Below are 21,119 nucleotides of genomic sequence, written 5' to 3'. Positions count from 1 at the left end.
TCAGTGCTTAGGAGAACGTTGATTAAAAAGTAAAAAAAAAAAAAAAAAAAAAAAAAAAAAAAGTGCCCTGTCTCGAGTAATGTCAGTCCGAGCACAGTCACTTCCGGGTTCGGCCTCGTTGTTGTTTCCATCCTTCTCGGTTACATTAGTGGCTGGTTGGTAGCAGTTGAAAGCTCCAGCCTTGGCTTTCCTGGAGAAATTGATATTACTTGCAAATAAATCAATAAATAAAACCAGGTATTCACTTTGTACTTGCCTTTGCTCCTCATTGATCCCGGACACGTGCTGCTTCCCAGAAGGTGAAAGGTGAAAGGAAGCCCACTGCCTTCCTTTGAAGCTGAATGCAGGTGGAATGTGATTGACTTTGAATGGAGAAAAACTCAAGGGGTAAAAAAAAATTCGGAACACTATAGGCTACATGTTCGAGTTTATACCAACTTAATATGTGAAGATGTGGCAGGCATAGATTTTTTTTTGTCACAATGTGATTTTGAGTCCAACAAATGACTCATCAAAATTTCTGAGTTTCATCAACAGGTCTCCACACAATAAATCAATTTCAAACAATCAAAATGTATTTTTGTGTAGTGTTTTTTTTAAAGGAATATGGGCATTTTCACGTTTTATGATTGACTTTGGAGAGTTGTTTACTCATGAGGATTTTTTTTCATTAAGTTTGATCTTAACTGACTGCCAAGAACATAAAACAAGTTGATTAAAAACAATACAGCTGCTATAAAATTTGTGCTGAAACAGGATTTATTGTACACAAAGAGTTTTCCTGAACTGAGACAGTGCCACATAGAACATATTCAATTATGTGACAGAAAAATTACAAATAATTTTTATCAGAACCTTTTCCCCAATCAAACAGGGAGACGACATATTACCAAACATTTTAATTTGGAGCAGATTAGTAAAATAAGAGGGAAATTTATCTTACTGTATGCCACCTAAGGTTAAAGGATTACAGTTTAAGGTTCTTAATGAGGTGTAGTTAACTTAAGAGCGCATCAAAATAAAGTTAAAAGGAAATGGTTCGGCAAAGGTTTCTTCCTTTTAAAAGGGAGTTTTTTTCTTTCCACAGTAGCTTCTGCTTGCTCATGTGGAACTGCTGAGGTTTTCTCTGAAAACGTGTCGAGAAATGACTGTGCTGTGCTTGGCGCTGTATAAATAAAGCCAAATTGAAAGTGAATATTAATGGATGTAGATTTTGTGAAGGGATTCTAAAGCTTTGGATCGTTTATTTTTCAATTGTGATTTTTATTAATATTTCTTGGAAGGATGTCTGGAGTTGGCTGAAGTCCAGAGAGACCATCCTGCCTCCTTTGACAGTGAAAATGATCAGATCCTGTACCTTTATTTTGAATACAGGCAGATTTCTCTTTAATTTTTTTTTTAAATTTTGATGGATTTTTTTTAAAACTAACAAATGTAGATTACTTTTAAAGAAAAATGATTTATTGGAAAAAAATTCGTAACAATTTTCCTCTGTCCTCAACTGATCTAATGACCTTTTCAAAGAGGCCAGAAGAGAACTGAAATTTAGTACTGAAAATCAATTTTGCTGTTACGCTGCTTGATACTTATCTGATGAGCTACTTTTAGAAAAGTACACAACACCTCTTCATGTCTAAGGCCTGTTTTCTTTCAACCACAACAGCAGCTTTACAAGTTGATTCCTGTACAAAGCATCTATGTTCAAAGAACATTTAGCAAACAAGCAATAAAGTAAATGAACATTACACAATTTCAAACAAACATAGATATAAAGCAGAGTTTTTATTTATTAAAACAATACATCCAGTGGATATAAATATGCAGAACAAATACTAATTTTGAAGTGTGGTACTCCTGAGTTCAAAACTAACAGGTAGAGGATGTTGTAAATTGTTTGTAATTGTGCCAAACTAATAGATGATTACATTGTTGCTTTACTGTTTAATACTGTATAATAAGCTTTTTTGTTCCTGTAAAAATCTGGTGAAAATCCTTCAAAAATGTAATTTAGGTGAAGAATAAACACTCCTCTATAAGTTGTAACAAATGTTCAATATTAACCCGATGGATATTTTGAAAGGTTTGAACACTTTCATCTTTGTTATTATGTTTCAGATATATCAAACTAACCAAAATAATAATAATAATAATAATAATAATAATAATAATAATAATAATAATAATCCATTTTATTTGTAATGCGCTTTACATTTCAAAAGAAATCTCAAAGTGCTACAGAACAAGATTAAAAACAATTCTCAAGGCAGAAATACAAAGATCAGAAAAAAAAAATGTTAAACATAACATATTAAACATATTAAAACTTCAAGTCAAGACCAAGATGGAGAAGACAGTGGATCTAATAGGCCTTTTGAAACAATAAAGTCTTTAGGCCTTTTTTAAAGGTTCCACACTTAGTGGGGCCCTCAGCGTCTCAGGGAGAGCATTCCAAAGCCGAGGGGCCACTGCCTGGAAGGCCCTGTCTCCCATGGTGGAGAGTTTAGTCCTGGGTTGTTGAAGGCAGTAGGTGGAAGAGGAGGAGGAGCGGAGACTTCGTGTGGCGGTATGGGGTGTAAGTAGTTCGCGGAGGTAGGACGGGGCAGTTCCATGTAGGCACTGGTGAGTGAGGAGGCAGACTTTGTAGTGGATTCTGTATTTGATTGGCAGCCAGTGGAGAGTTTTGAGTATCGGTGTGATATGATCGAATTTGCGCCTCCTCGTCAAGATCCGGGCAGCACAGTTCTGAATGTGCTGCAGCTTTTGCAGATTCTTGCCAGGGATCCCGACGAGGAGGGCATTGCAGTAATCCAGCCAGTAATCCCGTATCGTTTCACAAATTCAGTCTGAAAAGTTATTGTTCTAAAATGACAGTTTAAAATTCTCACAAGGTTATAAGGTTCTAAAAGGAATGGTTTCCCCATATGCATACGCCTGCTATTATGATATAATTCGATCTGATTCACTGACGAATTACTAAAATATGCTTTGGATGTTGAACTGTAAAGCAGAAGAGGTACGTACGCAAATAATCTCCCAAAATCTGAAGTACCAACACAAGCAGTAAGCGTAATTTGACAGTTTATGCTGTGACTCTCTTTGCCTTGTCAGTGTTGGTTTAGAAGAAATGTAGACTTTACAAAATGGCATCGCTTGTTTGATTAGAGTGATGAAGCTATCTTTCTCCCGGGAACGACTCAACGACTTTAAAGCTGTTAAAACAAGACACTGCACATGTGACACTGGTGGAACTAGTGGACAAACCATGTTGCTGGTGTTTTCAACTGAAAGTGGAAAACAATTGCACACCCCCCTCCCCCCCCCCCCCCTCCCCCTCCCCCTCCTCCCACCACCAGTACCAACAACACAGGCTTCCTCAAACCCGACTTGACCACAGGGCTCTTCTAAGAAACAGCCAAAAAAAGCCTGCAGTTGTTCAGTTGCATTAGCCACGCACAAACACAGACACACACATTCATGTCTCCATGAATTCTGAGGACACCGAGACTTCAAAACACACAATAAATTGCATGACTGAGTTTTACCCAACGGCCCCTCTGTGTGACTGCAGGTTCAGGTCCCGCAGCATTAGTTCTGTCTCAGCAGCAGACACACACCAGAAAGTCAGGCGTCGCACATCCATCTGCCCCTCTGCTCTTGACTGAGGTTAGACGAGTGAGGGGCCCTCCGAAGACCACCAGGCCTGTTCTGTGATGAGCCCACACACCCAGAAACCACAAATCGGCCAAAGTGTGTGAGAACTGAAGACAAATGCAGTTAAAAGAGCGGCGGGTTTCTACTCTTCAAACTAAGCTTTAAGTGCTGAAGGAAAACACACTTGCTCTGAACTAGAGTGTCTCTGCGTATTAAAACATGGCAAATCCATTCAGAATGACACTATTTCATTGATTTCTTTATGATTCTAAAGGATATTTTTTTCAATTTAATCTCTTATCCTTATCACGAGTAGCTCAAATCCAGAGGAAACTTCATGACAGCAATGTAAATCTTAAAATTATCATTGAATGTTTTCTCCATTTCTGTTATAAACTTGTTAAACACATCAACTGCTGATTGAGTTGATAAGAACTCTTACTGTTTATGGTTCAATAAATAATGAAATCAAATGATGTGGCCATGTATCAAAATTACAGTTGGTTAAAATATGATGTCTGTTTTCCAAAACTGTTCTTGATACCGTCAGGTGTAAGTCTGCTGTCTAGCACTGTGGTCTACAGAATCTCCCGCAGCAACACAGGTCCCTGTGATGTGGACAGTGTTATTTATGACTGGGGCAAAGTGTGGCGTGCCCCAGTCATTTCTGAATGGAGGAACGTGTTCAAAGCACCAGAGAGAGCAAGACAAGCCAACCCATGAGCAAGCCGACACTTGATATCGAGATGATTTGGGGTTTGAAGCTCATGCGTCTCCATTGTAAGTCATCGCATTCACATGGCATGCAACTCCACACCTCATATTTAAATATAACCACATCCACCACACGGTGGAGTCACAGCTCCAACTACCCACACCTGAAAATCAAAACTAAAATGTGTTAAGATGTGTAATGTAGGTAGCAGAAAAGTCTGCTTTCTGAGCCCAAGGACCACAAAACCCCCTGAACACACTTCAAAGTGAACGAATAACCTTTATACAACTTCTTTACTCACCTGTTTTTTGTACTGAACCCATCTAATGAAGATATTATAGAATCTCTTCATCAAGATATTTTCCCTGCTCTGAATGTTGAGTGTTGTTGCACAGTGAAGTAGTGGTTAGCACCTTTCGAGAGTATGCCCACTTCAGTACCGGGTTCACGTGTCAAACATACTGTATGTTCTCGCTGATGCAGCCGCCCGCCCCTCACATTCCACTTTCAAATCCTCCAAGTCACTCATACACAAACAAATAACACTTTCAATGTTTGCAGTAGACAATACCCGCAGGTAAAGCTTTATTAGAGTACAGCAAGTATTTTTTGCACAATACAATTTCAATGATAACTTGTTCTTAAAAGGCCCCAGAGAAACAAAAAACCATAAATACTGTAAAAGTTGATATGTAAGTGTTCAAATATTGTTTAATAAATAAAACTGAAGTACTGTTAACATTATGTAACAATAGAATGTATTAAGAAAAAGGCAGTAAAATTAAATAATATCACTGTTAATAAAATGTCGGCATGCACTGAAAAATATCCACAGTGTAAGGTTTAGAGAATTTTCTCTTAGATGCCTGTAAAATAAATAGAAACTCACATTCACACACCAAAACAAGCACTCGCACACTCGTTTTGGCATCCTCTTGCCGACACTGTTTGAGCGGATGGCAGGCTGATGCTTCTGCGTCATTGTCCCAGCAGTAGATGGCTGACATTAATCGATACGAACAGAGCTGGAGGTGTGATAGAAAAAAACAACAACATTACAATACAATTCAGAAGCTGAAAGAGATTTGACCTAAAAGAAGCTTTCAGACTGTCTGAACCACTGGACACACACGTTACCTGTTGATTCTGTGTGCACCTTGGATCCGTTGGTGCTGGTCACTTTACAAGTAACAAATGTTTTCCTGCCTTCCTTCTTTTCCAGAGCGGATTCGATCAACACCGTGCTCCCCAGGGGAATGGGGCTACAGACAAAACAAAGGTCTTTGAGGGAAAATGATGGTGAAAAGTAGTTTAACAGTAGTTTAACAACCGTCAACTCATAAGGTCCCCATACAGATGTCTACTGGTTATTTCTTCAGCACAGATAACTTAAGAGATGTTTGTTGAGACTTTAAGTAATACGGAGGCTCTTGCATGACTTCAAAAGCGGCTTGAATGTATGAAATCCTGAAAAATATGCTTCCATCTATAAGTATTTATGTTGATTCGTATTTTCTGCTGCATTGAAGCTGATGGGATTTGAAAAACAACATGTTATTGTACCTGCGGTAGTTGATGTTGAGGTTGGCAGTCATCACAGGCCCTGAGAGTATGGTGGCATGGGTTCCCGTCACTGTGTCAATCATAGTGGCTATTGCCCCCCCGTGGACATTTCTGGAACAGCACAAGGTCTATTAAGATAACATGCAAAGTCTATTGATTTTTTCATCACCTCTAAACAGAAATCAGAGCAAACGGACAACCAAGCGATCATTCTCATATATGTGAATCCTGCACCATTTTCCAGGTTTGTTGGAGTAAGATGGTAAAGCGTTATACCAAATGTATCAGAGTGACAGTAAAATGTCTTTATCTGAGGATTATTCCTGATCACACTGATGCATGTGAAGCTTCATAATATATTAAGGTATACACCAGCTCAATATATGTTTAAATAAGTAATAATCTTTATCAATTATAGCAATTTGCATCTTCAGGAGATCTAATGACAGATATGAAGAAATTAGAGCATTCAGTCATGGTTCAAAACCACACATAACAATTCAACAAATACATGTACCTGAGCACAACAACATAACATTTTCCTCACCCTGGTGGACCCTCCAGTAGGTGTCCAGCCTGGAAAAGGCACAAACACCTCTGTTCCTTCTCGTTAACGAAGAGAACATACTCAAAAGCCGCTCCCACTTCTCTGATGTTGCGTGTAAACAGACGAGCTTTGGACTGGATTATCTTACTGAGATACACCCCACCTGTTTGCAAAAACACAGAAATAAACAACCAGGTAGTTAAATAAAAGAGGCCCGTGCATGAAGCCTTGACGAACCCCACAAATTATTGTCATTTGCTCAGAAGAAGCATTTAAACCAATTTAATGTCAGAATTTCCAAACCTTTTTTTTTTATCTGCCAAGTGGTATATTGTGGTCCACTGTGCTGTAGGCAGCACTGAGATCCGGTAATATTAAAACTGAAACTGTAGGTGTGCCACTGCTACATAAATGTCATTCAGTACTTAATAAGTGCAGTTTCGGTGCTGTGGTTTGACCTAAATCCAGACTGAAAAACAGTGAATTAATTGTTTTCTAAAACAAATTGATTAAGTTGTATAAAAACTGCTGTTTTGATAATCTTACAGATAATAGCAAGTTTAATACTGGCCTGTAATCATTAATTACTGATGTTTCCAGATGTCTCTTTTTTGAAAAAAAAATGTATAACTGTTGCTTTGAAAGAACTGCAATGCACTCAGAAAAGTGCAAGACTGGAAAGAGCAGTTGGAAAAAGGCTGTCTGCAAGACCGCAAGGTGGCAGGTCTCAGGCTGAACAATGTCTTTTAGAGCTGCATAGTCTAGAGGGGGAAAATATGCAAGGTATTTCTGTGTGGGGGCACAGATGTAACAGCTAGTACAACAGGGGTGCCTGAAGACTGGTCATCTGTCATTCTTATCTGAACAATATTTTGGTGAAATAGGATGAAAAAAATGCAATAACAGATTGGGAGGCTTGTTCGGGTTGTTTACAGCAACAAACATATTGCATCCCTGTCGGTGTTTGTACCTGTCGCATACTTGAGGGAGCGATTGTAGCTCGGCAGCCTTTTCCACGGCCCCCCTACTTTCTCTCCGGCTGCTGTCTCAACTTCACATTGGCTGGTATAATGCTCATACAGCTGCATCATTTCTGGACCCCATGACGAGTTAGGCAGGCTGTAGTCCCGGGACTTGGAGAAGATAGACAGAGGGAATGTCTGCCAAACAGGAAAAATATACTACATTAGTCAGTGACCAAGATGTCTTGAGACAAGAGATTTGAACATCTTCTTTCAGCTTGAAAAGGACATTTCTAAAACAAATGCCCTCCGAAAGATTCTCAAACAATAAATGTGGGGTGTGTTATTGAACTTTTGTTTTTATAGGTTATATGAACACATCTATGGGGAGTTTGCATGTTCTTCCCATGTGTGCATGGGTTTCCTCTGAATACACCAGTTTGATTCCTTGATTCAAAAACATGCATATGAGATTAATTGGTCATAATGTGAATGTGAGCATGTCTATCACTGTTTCCCCTGTGATGGACTGGTGACCTGTCCAGGCTGTACTCTGTCTTCACCCATAGCTGTAATTAGCTCCATCACCCCTCGATCTTACAGTGGATAAAGCTGTAGGGTGGATGATGAATATATATGTCATCGAGTTTTAATACTTTTTGTCTATGTGCCTTTTCTCGAGGCACATTTCTAGAAATTGCAAAACAGCCTTTATCCAATTAAAAAACACACTTAAAAAGCCTAATCATAAACACACTTCAGATCACTATAGTTTTCAGAGTGGTGCATTGTTCATCACGCAGACATCGCTAAAAAAAATGCTTAAAGGCTTCTTTTATTCTAATGAAGGATCCAGCCTATGCTCCACGTGTGTCTCTTTTGTCACCTCATAGCTGTTTATCCCCCTCAGCCAAAGTCAAAAGTACAGTAACACCATAAAAGAAACTCCTGGAAGAGGGGAGAGGTCAAATGCCCACACACACATCAACAGCCATTCACACACATATCCCACCTACCGCTATGGCCCGAACAGAGGCGGGTCTGGAAGAAACGCGGGCGGATGGATGAGTCCTCACGAGCGGCGATGAACCGAGGCTTCGGAAGCCTCTGAGAAATCGCCCGAGATGTGTTGACATAATTTAAAGGCGTGTAAGAAAGCTGGACAGAGGCTGGTGCAGTGGCAGCTGAGCGAAATATGTGACGTAACTATTAACCGCTATGTAAGCTGAATGCTGTCGCTACCCTGCCGGTAAGAAGAGCTATTCTGTAACATCATTCCACCACACGTCTTTACCCCGGCAGTTAAACTATATCTTTAAATAATGTTAAAAAAAAAAATACGACCGTTTACCGGTGACTTTCATGTGACACGAGCCTCCACAACTGTCAACTTCCGGACACGCGAGGGATTCTACTGGTGGCGTCAAGGAGCTCACGTGCTGTACCGGCCTCGTCACGATTGGCTGTGAGGTACAGGCGTGACTACGTAACGGTCACGTTGTCAGGGCAACCCACGATACGTAACACGTGAAAAAAAATGTATGTGAATATAGTAAAGAAAAACATAATAGATCTTTAACGTGTGTTTGGACAAACAAGAAAAGCAAATTGTTGGATTTTTCTCTGCGAAAGTGACTGAAATAAATGTTATATTTAGCGCTAAAATAAATACACTGAATTGAATGTAGAAAAAAACAACTTAAAAATCACTTGGAAGGAAAAAGAATATTCTGATTTCGTTTCATTGATTCCGCCATACAATATGTTTTCAATTTGTGTATATGACACAATGCAATGTATTTCTTTTAGTTAAAACTGGGCATTTTCATGACTGCAATTAAAATAATTATAATCAGCTATATATTTAAATCATGAGTGTAACAATAGTAATGTAACAGATGAGGAAGTCCTGCATTCAAGTATTCCACTATTTAGGATGAGTGTGTTGGAAGTTTCTGCTAATACAGAACTTAAAGATCTTTTGCTGTTTATAAGGCAACAGTGATCCAGAGCCCCCTTCTCTATATCTTCATTCCAATAACACTTAAAATGTAGAACGCTGCTCTTCAAATGTGCTTTTGAAATTAAAGTCAGGATACATACACCTGTATCAACGTGTGATTTTTTTTTTTTAAAAGAGAGCCATTGAACTATGTGAAAGTACCCAAGGGCCAACATCCATTTAATGCTTAAATAACAGATTTTAATAGGAGGAAAACAACAAAGGGTGTGATATGTAAATATGTCACAAAATGAGCTTGTATGCAAAATACAGTAATGCCACCAATGAGTTAAAGATGGGAATTGCACGTTGCATTTATTTATTCTGTTTGTGCAAAAGACAATATATCACATTTTAGGACAAACGGTATGGGCAAAATGAAGTTGGACTTTGAGTTGAGCTGTGTTTGGCCCTGGGTTGGCATTCCTGATCCCAATGTCAATGTGTCAAAGCTACAAGATGACCTTGCAGCTATGCGAGTTTACTAGATCATTTATGTTGTGTCTGTGTTTGGAATAAAAGTGACAACATCAAGAGCACCAAATCTATTACAACAAAATGTTTAATTGATTTCATTTCATGCCAAGTTTAGAACGACCAGTGCATTTGTAGTAACTCTGATTTTTAAACTGTACCACGCTTCAATAATTTATACTGCACTAGGGGGCGCTATAGGAGCATGTAATTACAATGGGATTTTTTTGTAGCTTTTTTTTATCCCAAACCCAAATAAGAGGTGGACACACAAACATGCAAATCGTCCATTTGAAAAAAACAATCATCTTCAGGTTTGATAAGAATTATGGTCATTGATATGTTGAAAAAAACAAACAGTCAAAGTCATATATCTCACAAAAAAAAAACAGAAAACATTCCACCAGGCAGAAATTCCTCAAGGCATTGTCCAATGCCTAAAGACATGATGTTCAACATATTTTCAGGCTTGAACGTCTAAAATGATGATACATTTCTGTACACAGTTTCTCTAAAGTTGGATAATTTTGCACTTTCCTTATCATGGTAGTAACTCTGGTTCCCTAAAGGATCAAAGCATTGAAAACATATCTGCCTCAGGCATGTTCAGTAGACATACCAGTTCAACGAGGAGGAGACCTTTTTGATAACAAACCCCATGTAAAAGTGCTTTACAGTGACAAAAGACCAGAAAGGCTCCAACCAGACCCACATAATTGCAAAACAAAATGATGAGCAGCACTGCAGCCTTTCCCACATCATGTCTCCACACTTCAAATAACTCATAAAAAAAAGCATGCAGTGGCTCCACTGCATTGTTCATTTTGTAAAAAGTCCATTGTTTTCATTTCCTTTGGTCAGACAATTCCACAAAGCTTCCTGTGAAATGAAGAGAGAAAGAGAAGAAAAAAAAAACTTTATTTGTGCAGTGATAATGTTGCTTTATTTTTTTTTAAACACATTCTATTGTTACACAAACAAAATTAGAATAACGTCGCTTTGAATTTGCAATTAAATCCGTAAAAGTCAGTGAAAGTAAATAATCTGACTCATTTGAATAAACCGTGTTTGGTAATGCATCAGTTGCATTGGTTGGTTGTGCTCATGAAGCACAGCTGAAAGTCAGATATAAACATGGACACCATCTAGCTCACTGTAAATCAAACTAAGCTGGACTGAAGAAACAGTTAAAACATCCAGGGGAATTTTGATGGTAGAAAGTAATGGGAACTACATTTAAATGACAAATTGAAAGTTTGAAGTGTATTGACTATTCAGGCATCAACTTAGAAATAAAAAAAAAATTCTCCATTATTTACCTCAACATGATTGAAATACTTTTAGTGGGAGTCCAAATGCAAAGTTTAATGAAGTAACAATGTTCAGCATGTGTTCAAATGCATGATGATACATGATACCAACATTTATTGTAGTTTGAAACCAAATGTCATCAATACAACTTAAATATAATAGAAGGAGCACCAACAGCAGTCACCTCCCTGACCTTCTGAACTGATTCAGATGTTTCCGGTCTTACCTTGCTTGCTCCTTAGCTGTGTCTGCAAAGGCACAAATAGCTTTGTCTCTGTCCAAAATCTGCTGTTTCAAGCTCTGAATTTCTTGCTGAGCTTTAGCTTTGGCCACCTCGTGATCACCTGACAAAGTAAGGCAAAAATTAAAGTTCAAAAGGAGAATTTCTTTCATTAGTTGGTGACTTCAGGATGCACAATAAAGAGAGATTTTTCAGAAACATCAATAAAATGAGTCAGGAAATGTGACAGCAGTGTATCTGGTGACACAAGTTTCCAATCATCTGTTAATATTTTTGAACACATGTTCTTGTTCACAGGTGCTTTGCTTGTCGTCTTTCCGCCTTCAGTCTTTTTGCATATGTCCTGCATGTGTTATTAGGACCACTGATCAGCATCAGTGCACCAAAACAAACCTCCCAATGAAAAACCGTCTTACTGTGTAGCTTAATATTGGCATGCTCAACTTCTGTCCTCTTATTCACAGTGTCCTCCTGTGAAATATAAGCAAGGGAAAGTGATTATTACAAGTTCAGCACATATAGCAGAAACATTATTGACATTTATACAAAACAGAATATAGACTGGATTTCCTTTCAGGTCAAGTTCAGACAGAAAAGTTAGAGGCTTCACCTTCTGCTTGTTGCAGGCCTGCAGCTTGTCTTCATGCTCCTTCGTCGTCTTCAGAGCCAGTTCCTGTTTCATCCTCAGCTCGTCCAGCTTGACGTTGACGGTGGCCAGCGTTTGCTTCAGCCCCCTCACCTTGTTCTTCAGCTCCGAGATTTCGTCCTCCTTCCTCTTCACCTCGTCGGAAGTCTTCACCAAGCCGGTTTTGACGCCGTGCAGCTTGAACTCCCGGTCCACGGTCTGGAAGACCATGACGGACATGACGCCCACGCTGAGGAAGATGAGGGTGTAGATCAGCTTCATGGTCCCGGGGCGAAGGCGGCCTGGACGCGGCAGGAAGGGGGTCCGGACGGAGGCCTGCTCACACCGGGAGTATCCGGCGATGTGCTCGGCCGTCGGCGGGGTGAGTGGCTCGGTGTGTGAACCTGCTCTACCTGCCGAGCCTGCTGGGCGGGACGAGCCACCTGCTGCGCTCCTCACGGTCTCACACCTGCTGGCACGTCCCTCTGCAAACACGCTGCAGAGCCTGAAGCAGAGCTGTCTCTCAGGGTTAAAATGATTGATTTCCCCCTTGTAGTTTTTTTTTTTTATTATTATTTTAAATGAAGTAACTACCAACATTCTGTATAACCTTTAAAGATTGAAGTTTTTCTTTTGTTGCTGCACATCATTTGGATGAAGAAAATATAGCTATTTTTACAGAGCCCAACTATTACTACAGAAAATGACTGTAATCTCAGTATACAGATGAGAAAAATCCAAAACGTAACAATGGCTCTCTGTAGGAGAAAACCAGAGTTCCAGGAGAAAAGCCATGCTGTCAGGGTGAGCAACAGCAATATGGGAGAAGTTGAAACAATCAAAATTCGCTTTATGTTGAGATTATCGTTTTCTATAGCAATTGTTTGTTTTTTTTGTGTGAAAATAGACATTTTAGATCTTTACCACAACAAAGAAAAACTTAAAAGATTGAATTCAAAGGTTATTAAGGCAGTATTTCAACTGGAGATGAGACTGGGCCCTGGATCAGAGCGCGTGAGCTGATGGAGACTTCAGGTTGAACAGGTGGAGGAGGACAGGTGGGCTGGGCCAACAAAACTCCTCTTATGCAGGAGGAGGGCGTGTTTCCGATGACAGAGGGAAATCTGCGCCAGTGACATTAAACACAAATACCTGCAAGTCCAATCTGAAACAGACTGTCCACGCGCTGCTGACACAGGGAGGCGCACCTGTCTGGGAGGCGCGCGTGCTGAGAGTCCCAGGTGGATGAAGCGCTCCCGCGACACCTGAAGGAAGAGCTCATCCGATCTGATCTGCACCCCGGAGATCTTTCATGAATTAAACAACAACAACAACAACAACAACTCAACAATCCCCCCCTGGAGAGAAAAACACAATGAAGGCGTGCCTCACCATCTTCACCTCTCTGTTCATGTCCGCCGCGCTGCTGACGGTCATGAAGATGAGAAGGAAGGAGTTAGAGAAGGAGGAGAAGCAGAGGACGTTCCTGGACATCAAGCTCCGCGTGACGCTCGACGTGTGGAGCGAGTATCAGAGGCAGATCGAAGAGATCAACAAGAAGATTGAATTCAGCGAGGCGGAGGAGAAGCTCTTGCTCCACAACGCCAGCTCGATCAACGTGAAGACAGGTAGCCTGAGGACGCTCATTCTTGACTGCACGTCGCAAGAGGTGAGAGGGGAACTGATGCTCGGCTCAGGTTAGATTTAATTCACACATTGAATCATTTTTGGAGGAAATAAGGCCCCCGAAAGTATATATTCCCCATTTTAACTGGGCGTTGAGGTTGATTTTTAACTTTAGAAATTCAAGGAAATGAAAGTGAATTTTCTCCCTCTTGGTCATTTCTTATCATTGTAGTTTTGTTTAATTTACGAGATTAAATAGTTGGGTTTTCAGAGGACTGAGTGGCTCACATAACCTGTTTGACATGGCCAGGGCAGAATGCTGCTCAGAAACCCTGGCTGGAAGCCAGGCCAGGAGGCGGTGGCAGTAAACACAGCAGCAGGTCTCCACATCAAGATAGAACTTAACCAATGGTTTTATGACTGTTGATGGAAGGAGGTTGTGAGTTCGATTCCTGTGTCCCAGTGGACGGACTGAGTGCCTTGCACTGAGTGCCTCTACTGGTGTGTGTATGTCGCTTTGGACAAAAGCGTCTGCTAAATAAAATTGTAGATTGTAGATAGAAATCTGAGCCGCTGTTGATATGTTTACATCTATGATGTTCAAAGACGGGACACAACCTGAACAGTTCAGCATTTCATCACAGGGCAAACATAGAAAGACAGACAATCACAGATTCACAGAAAGTTTCTGAAATCGCTGCTTCAAAGCTAAATTGCATAGTTATACGATAACATCTGCATAGAAGACTGACCAGTTACATTTTCTGTTGGCGACATTCTCCTCTTCCACTTGCAGAAAAAATCTGCAGATGAACTGGCCACAGCAACTACTGAATTAAATTACCACACAAGTAAGTCGTGCTTCGTTTGACAAAATGAACTCTGCAGCTTTTCCTCCCTGATCCTGTTTTGATCAAATTGATTTCGAATCTCTTTAAGTTTGTAACTTGTGTGTTAGAGTTTTGAAACAATTCTTGTGCTGCAATGTTTACAATTCCAGGTGAATACAAAACGGAGGAGGCCGGATGGGAAAAGGAAAAAGCGGTTCTGAAGCAGCAGCTTGCTCAACAGAGCCCGGTGTGTGACTTTTTGAAACCAAACTCGGAGGCAGTCAGGTAAGTCTGCAGAAGCTCTTCACTAAATATCAAACTGCTGTGCATCATGATACATCTACAGACACACACACACACACACACACACACACACACACACACACACGCTCATGGATGCTTTTTGTGGTTCTATTTTCTCTCAAAGAAACTACTGTGGCGATAAAGTGGTTGGACCCCCACCTCCCCCGGAGGAGAAGCCCAAAGCGGTGGTCCAACAAGAACAGCCGAAGCAAGGGGCCCACAAGTAGGAGCAGCTAAAAGCAGGAGCCCGTCACTGACAGCACAAAGCAAGGGGCCCCTATTGGGAAAAACAGGGTTCTGGGGCCTGTGTTTTCCGATCCATTTGCTACGGAAACATTTTTGATTCAAGAAAGTCAGATTGCTTCATGAGGCCTGAATCAGAATGTTTACATGGACATTAGCTGCCTGGTTAAGAGTCTCTGTGAGGTCGACACACACAGAGCAGACATTAATCAGTCTATCTGACCGTCCAGGGAGGGAAACGACTGATGAATTCACCTTAATGCCAAGAGGAGACCTCTGGCTGCAGAGCGGTTTGGTTATTTTCTTATTAGGATATTTATGATTATTTTCAATTTGTCATGAAAGGGATTCAAGGCACATTTCAGTGTTGTTGTTATGCATATTTAAATTTGTAGTAATGCAACAAATTTAAATATGCACACCACATTTGTAATAAACTGAAAATAGGATTAAAAATGTAACATATCACGCCACCTGAATGTCAGTGTGAAACAGAAAAGGCGTGTCAAATACAGAGGGTAACTGAGCAAGAACAGGAAGTACAGGAAGTACACTGCTATATGAAAATAAGCTGCACAGCTTCCATTCTTTGTGGAGTTATTAACAAACTGTTAACAAACAGTTATTAACAAACTGTTAAAAGTGTTTTTATGCAGTGGCAGTGACAGTGGTGGGTTTACACCGATTAAAGTTGTGTGAGTTGGCATAGGTGGTGATTCAAACGAGTTGGTCTGATTTCATATTGTCACACACAAGGACTAAAATTTGAATGAGAAACGACAACAGCACTAGCATTCAGCTACCTAATCATGTGGTTTTTTTTTTGTTTTTTTTTTTTGCAAAGCGACTTACACAATAGTACAGGTGTGGCCATCAGCACGTTTATTTTTTCATGATCAGGTTAGGCTGCATATTTAGTGAGAGCAACATCCTGATGAAGTGAAGCTTAAAAATAAGCTTCTCCCATTGAAAGTGCTCTACACCAGTAGCTGTATTATACTGGACCGGCTTTCAGTAAACTATGCTGTGGTTTTTGGACGTGTGAAGCTTCGGAGGAGTAACATTCAGTGGTGTGCACCACAGCGATGGAGCCAAGTTAGTAAGGTTAGTTTCGTTGTTGCTGTAAAGTCTTAAAGGTAAATTGTGTGACTTACAGCTTTTATGTTGTCTGTGTTGTGATTGTGAATAAATTATGGGTTGAGGAAAGTTTTTAATGGTTGTTCTGTTTTTATTCACATTTGACACATGATTTCTTTGTGATTATTTCCTCCTGAAACTAAAAATAAATGACATCCTGGTGTATTTATGTAGACAGCAGGCCTGAAGGCCTCAGTGACCCACTGTCGGCACCAAATAGGACAGAATACCTGTGCTGATGGATGAGAGTCTGTATTTGTCAGTATTCATGATACTCCTCGCAGTCCATTCAGTGTGTTGGATTTTATTTATATAGGCAGTCACAAAGAGAGAGAGACACTAAACTCAAGTTGGTCTAAAATCTGGAAGATTCCTGAACAGATAAACATTCCATCACAGGTAAAACACAGAGACAGAAAATCACAGGCATGCAATCATAGAATAACTTTAAAGACAGATTCACCAAGTACGCATAGTTTTGAACAATGGGAGGAATCTGGAGGACCAGGAAAGAAACAAGAGAACTTGACAGCTGCTTACAGAAAGGCTCCTCCTACTAATAATAAACAAAAGAATCCTCATTGTCAGGTAACACCATCACCTCATGTCTGGTTTACACTCCTGCAAAACAGATTCAGACACTTTCGAACTCCTGCCTTCAGTCATTTTAACCCTGACTTTAAAGAGCTGCGTTAAATCTATGTGAACGGCTTGGAGTCTTTCTTGTTTATTAGTGCAACAGGATACATGAGCAAAACTTAGACGATAGAGGGTGACTGAACTCCTGCTTCTGGGACGCCTCTCTTCATTTAGTCATCTTAACCAGGAGACAGTAAAGCCTTAACCTGACAGCATCCAGATAGAAGTGACACTGGCATTTAACTTGTTTAACTGGAATAAAGAAAACAAAGAAAGAAGCTGTGCCTTCATGCCTTCAATTGGACTTGAATGCATTGTTCCTGCTGTGTTTTCCAGACTGCAGTGAGTCACTCTCACCTTGACTCTACGGGGGAATGAAGCCCCGTGGGTGTTAGGATCTTTTTTTTGTTTTTTTTTTTAGATAAAAGCAGTGATAACTCTCTGGTATCTAAGTCTCTCATCCATTAGACTACAGATGATACAGAAAGCTGTTGTGTTAAATGTCATGTGATTTTGTAACTTAAAGTAAAAAATGAGATATGACAATCATGTAAACAAAAAAAAAAATCTGTCAGCAAAGTAAAGAGTGACACACCCTTGATCAACTGAAGAGCGTTCCCAGCCTGGTGATTCCTGAGGATGCAATTTACCTGAGTAAAATTGTTTGTTGCTCTACAGATCCTTTTTAATGATTCCAGAGAAAAAGAGAAAACAAAACAGCTTACTCTAAATAACCGTTTAATGATAAATATGAAAACTGAATGATGAAAGTAACCAAAAACCGTCAGCTTTTATATCGTCTATAGATCCCAAAAGTAGAACATTGGTTCAGCCAACAACAATATTCAGGAAAGAAAAACTCGAAGCCAAAGTGAAACTCGGCCCCTGATGAGGAAGGAGAACAGAACAAAATGATCAGCAGACAACCGACAAAGAAGAGCGCTGCTTGACAGGGAGGTGGGAAATCGACGTATAACTCGGATTGCACAGGAAATAATCACTGGATACCTTTTAATAATAATACTGGATGCTTTTTATTATGTATTTTTAGTGTGAGCGCTGAACTTACTGTCAACTCTGGACAGTTTATTTTTCTTTCTTTCTCAGCTCTATTAGATAACTCCTCCACCAACAACACTGAGGAACATATTGAGTAATCACTGTTAACCTTGTCTGCCTCTTTCTTTCTCAGAGAGACCGTGCCTCAGGGGGTCATAGGGTGTGTGTGTGTGTGTGTGTGTGTGTGTGTGTGTGTGTGTGTGTGTGTGTGTGTGTGTGTGTGTAGGGTGGGGGCAGAGAGAGAGCTCACTGTCCGTCAGTCCCTATAAACTTCACTCTGCTATCCAGTAATGCTCCACAGTTCATATTTTGGGTCTGCAGAGATGTTACTCTGTTGTTGGGGTTCGTGTGTGTGTGTGTGTGTGTGTGTGTGTGTGTGTGTGTGTGTGTGTGTGTGTGTGTGTGTGTGTGTGTGTGTGTGTGTGTGTGTGTCTGTGTGTCAGGAGGGAAGGGGCATCTTGCTGCACCACAGGCATTGAACTTACCTGGTGGGCAGTAAAATGAACAGGACCACCAAACAATACCTCTATGTTAGGGTCAAGTTTAGGGTCGGCAAGTCTCTCTCTCTCACTCACACAAACACAAACACACACGTATGCACACACACATATGTGACACTCCTCTAGGATTTCATTAGACAAAAAAGCTGTGAGTAGTCCTGATAACATTCTGAGTATTGTTATTGAGTCTGAGAAGATTCTTTGTACTGAAATGTTCATTCTTTATAGGGACCGACTAAACAATTTATGAAGATGAAATTGGATTTATGAGATCATCTCATAGAAATGGCTATGGATTAAATTCAAAATCAGTGATTTCCAGTTTTTTTTATTTATGTTACTGGACATTGTCAGGATAAGTGAGTTTGTATTAATTTCCATTTTGTATAATTTGATTTTATATGGAACTTAATTGAAAAACTTTTTGAGAAAGACTTTGTCTTTTGCTTGTTCATGATCAACACAAAATGATATTATTCTCATCTTGATCCAGCTCTTCCTGTTTTCACATGCACCAGATTTTCTCTGCACATTTGCAAATGAATGATTTTCTGTCAGAAAGTGATCTGCCATCTTTTTATCAGTGCACAGTAAATCATCTATTCCGCCAAAGAGGGGAAAAAACAACCTTTGAACTAAGAGTACATCAGATATTGATTTTTTTTTCTCTCTTTCATCTGATCTATTGTTTTATCTTCTGCATCAGAGTATACTGGACTCTTTTTAACCACACTATTAACTCTTCCTACACGACTGTGTTTTCTGATTTCTTGATAATAAAGCACTTTGTGACTGTGTGTGTTAAGTGTTACATCAAGTAAAGAAACTAATGAAAATAAGGCAGAACAGTGAAGCTTGAAATAACCAAAAGTGAAATAATTTCTTGATTTAGATTCACATAAATAGAAACTTTGAACAAATGTTTTATGATTTAAAAACATTCATATATTGTTAAAGTTGTGTAGCTTGGTGTTTTAATCATTTTGCCTCACATCAGTCTGTCATCTTTCACTCACACTGCCCTCCATCTGTTGGAGATTAAAAAACTCCCCCCAGGCTCTCAATTAGGCAATCAGAGAGTGATCATTCCGCCCCAATAGGCCGGCAAGGTCAGTGTCAGACCAGGGGAGGATACAGAGCGGCCACTCGGCCGGTCTGATCGCACGAGGCCCATTGTGCATGACGTATGTCGTCTCATTTGATCTGAACATATATAAACGCCTGTACTTGCGGTCAAAATAGCATATTGTGTTTCGCTGATGACGTTTGATGTATGCAAATGGAGATACTTACATAACAGTGATTTCTCTCAAGGAATTAAGAAACTGAAAGTCTCCATGAGTCAGTTTTATTTCCGATACAAAGCACATGCACGTTTTTTTCTTCCGTGCGCTTTTGCTTTTCTCTCCAGTTAAAAATAAAATGTATGAGTCAACCGCAAAAGAAATCTCTGCATTCTTTAATAAAAATTATATCTGCTGGATGAGCACGTTTGAGTCCCACACAACCTCTGAAGAGAGAACTGTCGCGGTAAAAACCATCGCTGTTCATCCTGACGTCCAGAAATCATCCAGCCAGCAGTGACTTTCAGACTTCATGTATTTCTGACGGTGCACCTCTTCACAGGGTCTGTTCAGTGTTATAGTGGCTTAATGAAACCGTTAAATGGAATGGATTAGAGAACTAAAGACTGTTTCTGGGGATTTCCATCAAATCAGACAGGCGTCTGAAAGCCAGTGCATGAGTTTAAACCGTTTCCTATTTTTGACAGCTGTTCCATTGAGTAGAGATACGACACACATCCAGATACAGTTTGAAAGTCTACAACTGTACAGCTTAAACAAGTAAGAATATAATCAAAAAGAAAAGATGTACACAACAAGAATCTTTCAATCCTTCTCTTAACTGTAGGCTGAGATGCTGCATTTTTTATTTCAGTCACTACTGAGCTAAAACTGTGAAGAAGAACAAGAAAGGCTTGAAATATTTGACATGACTTGAAATTTATGTACAATATATGGAAGACTCCATTTGAATTGACAAAGCCAAACTAAACCATCAAATAAATAACTAAGTACCAGAAATGAGTCTTAGTCTGTAGAATGAATACATTTCTCAAAAGATCTTAAAAGATACTTATCAAGGGTCAAAATTAATACATTGTATTAAAAATAAAGTTTTGGTTTCTTATGTAGAGGATTAAAAATGTCAAAATATTGTCCTTTAAATGTTGTGAATTTTGCGAGCGAGCACAGTCAACAGGCTTCGTCCAGCGAGTGAGTGAAGTGACCGTCATGCTTCCCGTTTGTCCTCCCTACAGGCGACAAAATGAAAGTCATCGGGTTCCGCATCTGCACTCATTCCTGTGAGTGTGAGAGTTCACAGTACGATGAACATCACATCTATTGATCGGGTTAATGTGGGAGGAAAGGCTGCAGGCCACCGAAGCTGATCAATATGCCTCTAATTACACGCGGCGCAGCATGTGTGTGTGGTAGTAAGGTGGTCAACCCCCCCAAAAAAAAAAAAAACTCATGGGACTGTATATAAATGCTGTCCCAGTGAGGAAAGGCTCACTAACTCACACTAATTCACCACTTCATCACTTTTTAAACTGCACACACTGACAGAATCAAAACCTTTTTGTTTCCTCATAACACTTGTGTTTTTACCAAGATTTCACTGACGGGA

At 39.9% G+C, this 21,119-nt stretch overlaps 1 protein-coding gene across 1 annotated transcript; it reads right to left on the bottom strand.

Moving 5' to 3' along the window:
- Positions 1-4,978: 4,978 nt before the first annotated feature.
- them4 (thioesterase superfamily member 4) lies at positions 4,979-8,757 on the bottom strand. Its single transcript, XM_030102982.1, has 6 exons — positions 8,455-8,757; positions 7,447-7,636; positions 6,477-6,639; positions 5,930-6,040; positions 5,504-5,628; positions 4,979-5,391 (listed from the first exon to the last, which is right to left on the bottom strand). Exons 1-6 carry the CDS (start codon positions 8,572-8,574, stop codon positions 5,345-5,347), a joined length of 756 nt encoding a protein of 251 aa, XP_029958842.1. The 5' UTR covers positions 8,575-8,757; the 3' UTR covers positions 4,979-5,344.
- Positions 8,758-21,119: the final 12,362 nt, after the last annotated feature.

Source organism: Salarias fasciatus, chromosome 11 (assembly GCF_902148845.1).
Source record: "Salarias fasciatus chromosome 11, fSalaFa1.1, whole genome shotgun sequence".
In the NCBI taxonomy this organism is placed as follows: Eukaryota; Metazoa; Chordata; class Actinopteri; order Blenniiformes; family Blenniidae; genus Salarias; species Salarias fasciatus.
Note: the sequence above shows the minus strand (reverse complement) of the source record. Positions and strands in the feature narration are given on the sequence as shown.

Bases quoted from the DNA above. Each gene is read 5' to 3' on its own strand.
- them4 (XM_030102982.1), bottom strand. From the start codon at position 8,574: ATGTCAACACATCTCGGGCGATTTCTCAGAGGCTTCCGAAGCCTCGGT. The intron at 5,629-5,929 runs GTACAATAACAT...TTTTGTCTGTAG, and splicing joins CTCAACATCAACTACCGCAG to CCCCATTCCCCTGGGGAGCA. The intron at 5,392-5,503 runs GTAACGTGTGTG...TCACACCTCCAG, and splicing joins GGTGCACACAGAATCAACAG to CTCTGTTCGTATCGATTAAT.